This window comes from Gastrolobium bilobum, unplaced genomic scaffold (genome assembly GCF_033153095.1).
Source record: "Gastrolobium bilobum isolate Gb01-03AN ecotype WA unplaced genomic scaffold, APGP_CSIRO_Gbil_v1 utg58868, whole genome shotgun sequence".
NCBI classification, from domain to species: Eukaryota; Viridiplantae; Streptophyta; class Magnoliopsida; order Fabales; family Fabaceae; genus Gastrolobium; species Gastrolobium bilobum.
This window is the reverse complement of record NW_026896081.1, coordinates 135,483-142,157: the sequence shown is the minus strand read 5'-3', so window position 1 is coordinate 142,157 and position 6,675 is coordinate 135,483. Positions and strand designations below refer to the sequence as shown.

General features: G+C 37.3%; 1 protein-coding gene across 1 annotated transcript; it reads left to right on the top strand.

The window, feature by feature from the left end:
* Positions 1–442: 442 nt before the first annotated feature.
* Positions 443–3,784, top strand: LOC133297706 (protein ENDOPLASMIC RETICULUM-ARRESTED PEN3). Its single transcript, XM_061496886.1, has 2 exons — positions 443–1,920; positions 3,019–3,784. The coding sequence occupies exon 1, from the start codon at positions 475–477 to the stop codon at positions 1,894–1,896; it is 1,422 nt and encodes a 473-aa protein (XP_061352870.1). The 5' UTR covers positions 443–474; the 3' UTR covers positions 1,897–1,920; positions 3,019–3,784.
* The last annotated feature ends 2,891 nt before the right edge of the window (positions 3,785–6,675 follow it).

Sequence of the window (6,675 nt, the reverse complement as noted above, 5' to 3'; positions counted from 1 at the left end):
TTACCACGTTTGGTAGAAGGAATAAATTACGATTCCCAGATATCCAAGGATTACCGGTAATTTGATTTATAAAGAAAAGTCACTATTCAGATTACCAAAAATAATATGGTAATTCGGAATACCAATCAGAATACCAAGTAAAGGGAAAGCACAACAATAAATTTTGAGACAAAAATACCCCAATACACATAAAAATCTAGACCCTATTTTTATGTATTTGTGTATTCATTACTTTTATGTATTTACTTTTATAAATAAACAAAAAAATTATTTTTTTTATTTTACATAAAATAACTATCTCATATTCTTCTTATATAAAAATTTGTGACACTATTTTTTTTTTAAAATAAATATTAGTCTCTCAACAATAAATGAAAAATAAAAATAAAAATCTGGATAACTAACATGTACAAAAAAATAAAAATGAACAAAACGGCGAAAGCAAGAGAAGCACCTTGACGTTGTTCTATATTGATGGAGGAAGAAAGCACTTCGCACGTGCCCGCAGAGTCCCACACGAGTGACCGCATCAAGCTCAACGTCGGTGGAAAGCTCTTCGAGACCACGCTTTCAACCATCCGGTCCGGCGGTCCAGACTCCCTCCTGTTCGCGCTCTCGAACCGTGGGTCCGACGACCCGAACCCGGTTTTCATAGACCGTGACCCTGAGATCTTTTCGGTTCTCCTCTCCCTCCTCCGCACCAACCACCTGCCCTCCACCGCACGCCGCTTCTCCAAGCAAGAGCTCGCCGACGAGGCCCTCTTCTACGGCATCGACTCCCAGCTCCGCTCCGCCACTTCTCCGCCTCCGTTCTCCGGCATCGACGCCTCCATCGTCGCCTCGATCCGGCCTGCGTCCGAAGGCCTCCCTTCCACCTTCACCGCCGATGACAACGGCTCCGTCTGGATCGCTCACGGCGGTCAGGTCTCCAGCTACGACTCTAACCTCATCCACGCAGGAACCATCCGCACTCACCTCGATGAGATCGACTCAATGTGCAGGGTCTGGCCGGAGATCACAGCGGTTGGATCTGAATCCGACGCCGGACTTCACTTCTACAACTTCTCCGGCAGCCGCCACGTCGGATCAGTCCACTGGATCGATCCGTCGGATCCTCGGATCTTCAAGGCGCGAGTCAACGCGATAACCGCTTCGGAGAATTCCGTTTTCGCATCGTTCGATTGTCCTCACCGGGAGAATTGCATCCTCGAAGTTGATAAGACGAAGATTCAGGTCGTGTCGGAGTTAGGTCGGCGATCGGGGAACCAAGCGAAGCACATGGTTCCGGGGAAGCTGACGTGGGTTCCGGCGACCGGCGTTCTCGTCGGAAGCGCGGTCGCCGGCGGGGCGTTCGGGTACTCAGGGTACATTCGGTTGTGGGACCCGAGGTGCGGTGAGGTGGTTTGGGAGACGAACGAGCCTGGTGCGGGTCGGAGCAGTAGGTTCGGTGATTCATTTGCGGCTATGGATGTTGATGTGGAAGGGTTGTTACTATTCAAGCTGTGTTCAAAGTCAGGGGATTTGGCTATGGCTGATATGAGGCGTTTGGGGGATGATCCTTGGGTTTATTTGAAGGAGAAGAACCCTAGCTTGTTGAGTAATGGTGTGGAGGGTAGCAACAGTGTGGTGCATTGTTACAAGGGGCAAGTGTTTATTGGGAGAGGTGGAGAATTGGAGGTTTGGTCAAGGTTGCAAGAGGTTGCAAGTGGTGATGGTGAGAGAGGAAGTGAGGGATTTTATAGGAGGAATTTTGTGGATAAGAGGGAGGATTCAGAGAGAGGGGTTATCAAGAAGATTGAAGGTGGTGGAGATAGATTGTTTGTTAGTAGAGAAGATGTTGAAGGTATTGAAGTGTGGGAGAGCTCACATTCTCCTGGAGCCATTTCTGTTTTGTGACACAGGAATTGGTAAAAGTTTTGGGTAGGTTTTCTTTATTGTAATATTATTCTTCTTTCATTAAAACTATGGAGATAGTTAAATCTCTGATGTTTGTCAGCAGCACATGAATAACCATAATTTGATGCAGTTTTTTTATCTATACTTTTGTTATTTTGGTTGTATTAGTTTGTATCATTTCCTGCAGTTGTTGTAGTGAAAGCTCTAAGATCATGAATAACCACAATGGGTCTGAAATGTGGTCGCTATGATGTTCATGATCAACTAACCTTTAGGGGCAAGTGCATTTAATGCCTTACTGAACTTTCTTTCTCTTCTATTGTGGTCCTTGTATATCTAACCTAATGTCAGAGAATATGATTTGTGATTGATGATGAAGCACTTTCACGAATGTTTGGAGCTTAGTTTAAAGACCATTACAAGATAGGCTTTTAACAATTACCATAAACATATACGAAAATGTTAGTTGTTTGTTTTGCTCATTTTCTTAATTGATATAATAATATTGAGCTTTATTATTTTATTTGCAACATTTTGTTAACAATTTCGTCTTAACAGATTATTATTATACAACTGTTAAGTCCCACCTTCTAGGAAAAGGTCCTCTTCTTCCATCCATACTCTCCTACTCACCCTTCCACTTTCGTCCTTTCTATTGCAACAGAAACCTCTGTGATGGAAGCCTCAGATCAGTGTGTTTGTTTTAGTTGTGAACTTCACTTTATTCAGAATACGACTTACTTTAGTTCCAAGAATCTCCAACTTAAGCCTTCCATTGCATACATAATTACTAGTAATTTGTCTATATTTGTTGATTGTCATTCCTAACCATTTTATTTGTGGATTTTATCATTCAAATATGTAATTACTAGTAATTTATAATGAGTTGTTGATCAACCTAGTCTATAAGTAGTGCATTGAAAATCTGTCTATTTTTACATTAATTACTTAGAATTAGAATTCGCTATCCTTTTTTGGTGTAGGATGGGCATAGGAACTAGTTTTCAGCACCAGATTTCATTACTACTCACTCATGTTTTGTCAATTAGTTGATTGCTTATTTTCTGGTTATAATACTTTTTTATTTCCTGTCACAAGCTATTGTTTATTGATATGATGCAGATATAAGGACATGAGCATCGCTATCTGCTCTTATTTTCTTTTATGCTCATTATCTGAAGTCTGAACTCAGAGCTTTGCATATGATACCTTTTGGAGAGTTTAGATGCCTCGGACAAAGCCAAATGCAGACAGAGATCTTAATAAATATTTGTAAATCGCGAGGCTAGAAACTTAAAATCCATTGAATTCCAGATAACTCTAAACCTCTTGGTTGCATTAGGAAATAAACTTTTGGCCATCATATGGTCTGTCAAAGTGAATATGAAATGGAAGGTTCACCTATTAAGTATAGAAGGGTTGTTTTACATGCTGAGTCAGCAAGTGATGGGTTGTTACAAAGGGAGTATTCTGGAACTTTTAACAGAAATCAGTTAGATTTTGGAATTGTAGGGAATGAGCTTGTTAAAGTAGGGAAATTGTATTAGAGGAAAGTTAGATTTGGAACTTGAATTTAGGCTGGAACTGGGAGCAAGGAAGCATGGACACTTGTAAAAACAGGGAGAGTCGTGTCCGACCCGCTCCGACACGGTGACACGCTCCGACACGGTGTCGGACACGCGGTCAACTTTTTCCGACGCGTTGACCATTCCGACACGCGAATTTGACCGTATCCGACACGGTCAAATGGCATTTTCGTAATTTTTTTTTAATTTTTTTTAAAAAAAATTATTTTTTTTAAACATTAAAATATATTAATAAAGCTTCCACCTAATCATATCAATTTTATTTTTTTGTCTTTTTTCCCCTTAAGTAGATAAGAGATCATCTCAGCATCATTGTTGTCAATTCCTATCATGCTCTTGTTGTATCTCCTTGTCTCTGATCTCTCTCTCTAATATGATTTGATTTCTTTATCTGATATTATATCTCTCTCTCATCCCAGTTCTTATTTTTTTATTGAAGCTTCTATCTTTATAACGTGTTGATGGGTATTATTAATTTAGTTTCATTTTTTTGTTAAATTATTAAATATTAAATGAAATATACACTATATAAATTAAAAATATTATTTAATATTAAAACGTGTCCTAACGTGTCGAAATTCATAATTTTTTAGAATTGACGTGTTGGAGTATCGTGTCGTGTTGCGTGTCGTATCGGTGCTACGTAGACCGGGAGAGACTAGAGCCTCTCTAAGTGATCTAGGTTTATCGTACATTTTTCTGTCATTTTCATGTAATTTTCCTTCCAATTCCTACTTATGTTTCAGTTTACTAACAGACAGGAGATTTGTATCAGACAATTACCAAATAATTACACTGATTTCCTTCATTTCCTTATAGTAAGATTTTTTTATGCATTTTATTTGCTAAATTGTACATCTTCATGGGTTGCCTTGCAATTTCGTATCTGATAGGGGTGTAAAATTTATGAGATTTTTTTTTATTTTTTGAAAAAATTTCTAGATTTATTTGGCATCAAGTTGAAATTCTTTTATGCTTTTCACCCTCATATTGATGGATATAAATGTTATGAACAGTGGTCTAGGTTATTTACTTAGGTGTTTAGTTAGAGATAAACTAGGAAATTAGATCTGAGTATTGCATATTGTTGAGTTAAGCGAAAATAGTTTTGTTAATTGGTCTATTGGTAAGAGGTCATTTTGAAATTTTACATGGTTTATCCCTTCACCACCCCGTTACTCTTTTGCTGCCCATATTCGTGATTTGAATACCAACAATATAAGCTTACTGTAACAGGTGTACCATGGTACAGGTAAAAAATTTTTTTTATCAAAAAAACATAATTACCAGAGATCTCCAGTAAAAAAAAATTATTTGATTAGATAAAATATTACCGCAAAAATTGAGTGAAATTCCCGGAATCTATATTAGATTGAAGATAAAATATTAATGGGAAACTAGGTTAAAATTATAAAATAACTTTTTACAATATTTTAATTTAGTTCTGTTGTTGCCTAAAGTCATCAAATGAAAAGGATAATTCAGTCATAAAATAATGATGGTTTATATTATAGTTTTACTGTTGCCTAATTTAACTGGTTATCCATCGAATACCACCATCAAAGTTGGATTTCAACACTGTACTTTTGGTTCAAATTTGCATACAAAGCTCAATTGTTAGGCAATTCAGTTAGCTAGGTAAATTTTTGGATACCCTATACCAAACATGGATAACCTATTTATCCATTTTCAGATGCCTAACAAAATTTGAAGATAACCTATACCAAACACACCTTAATAAAGTAAATCATAAGGCTCATGGTTTTAATATATATATATATATATATATATATATATATATATATATATATATATATATAGCGACTTTATTATGGTACGCATATGTCCTGAAAGTTAACGTATACCTTTATAAAGATGCATACTAGAGTATTTACTAAAAAAAAAAAAAGATTTTCCTATTCTAGACTACTATGTGTTTAATGCATTATTACTTAACCTGTCTAGTAATATGAATACTATCTTGTTTTCAATATGGAGTACCTAACACTTTTGAGAGGTACATTTCATCCTTCCTTGTCTCAACTATTTCAATATGCCTTACGTCTCTTTTAAGTTCCCAAAGTTCTGATTGTTCCTCAATTGTCAGATGAGACAAGCCTATGTTGGATGTTGAGTATGCAGGTTCATTGTTACCCCTTTATTCTTGGGAAATGGAAAATCTGTCCTATTTGGAATGCTACGTGGATTATAGATGATAACTACCACCAATTGGATTCCGTCATCGGAACATGGACAATATTGTCCCTTTCTTTCATATAATATACCTGAATGTCACAGAGTCAAAAAAAAATTTCAAACTGTCACGACACCTGTTACAATTAAGTTTTAATTAACTGTTATCCGTTATTTACGTAGTTAGTTAATTATCTGTTGTAAAGTTGTTAGAGGAGTTAGTTATCACTTTGGTGACGTGGATATTAAAGTCAGATAGTATAAGTATCAATTCTTTAGATACTCAATGTAACTTTTGTATTTTTACTCATTTTCAATACAATTCTCAATTTCCTTTCAACTCGTAAGATGGTATCAGAGCTCATTTTTGGGCTCTGGTAATCACATGTCTTCCGCTTATCTTCTTCGCACTCTACTCTCACCCTTTCTTGAAGTTCTTTGCATTTCTTTTGCAGAAACTTGAAATTTTTCTCCGAATCCTCGTTGAATATGGCTAATCAGAATCCACTTCCTGAGTTCCTCACAAATCCTTCACATCCTTTCTTTTTGCACCCGAGTGAGTCACCTTCCATGGCGTTGGTTGCTTCTCCTTTGAACGGGAGAAACTATCACACTTGGCGGAGAGCCATGAGCATGGCTTTAATTTCCAAGAACAAGATCTGTTTTGTTGATGGATCGATCGTTGCACCAGATTTAGCAGATCCTCTTTATCCAACATGGCAGCGATGCAATAATATGGTCCTTTCTTGGATCCATCGCTCGCTTGCAGATCTAATTATTAACTCGATAATGTGGATGGAATGTGCATCAGATGTCTGGAATGATTTGAAGCAGCGTTTTGCTCAATCCAGCATATTCAGAATAGCTGAGATACTTGAAGATATTTTTCGTCTACAACAAACAGATCGTTCAGTTTCTGATTTCTTTACTGAACTCAAGTCAATGTGGGATGAACTTGAAGTCTTGCAGCCTTTACCAGTATGCAGCTGTGTTCCAGCGT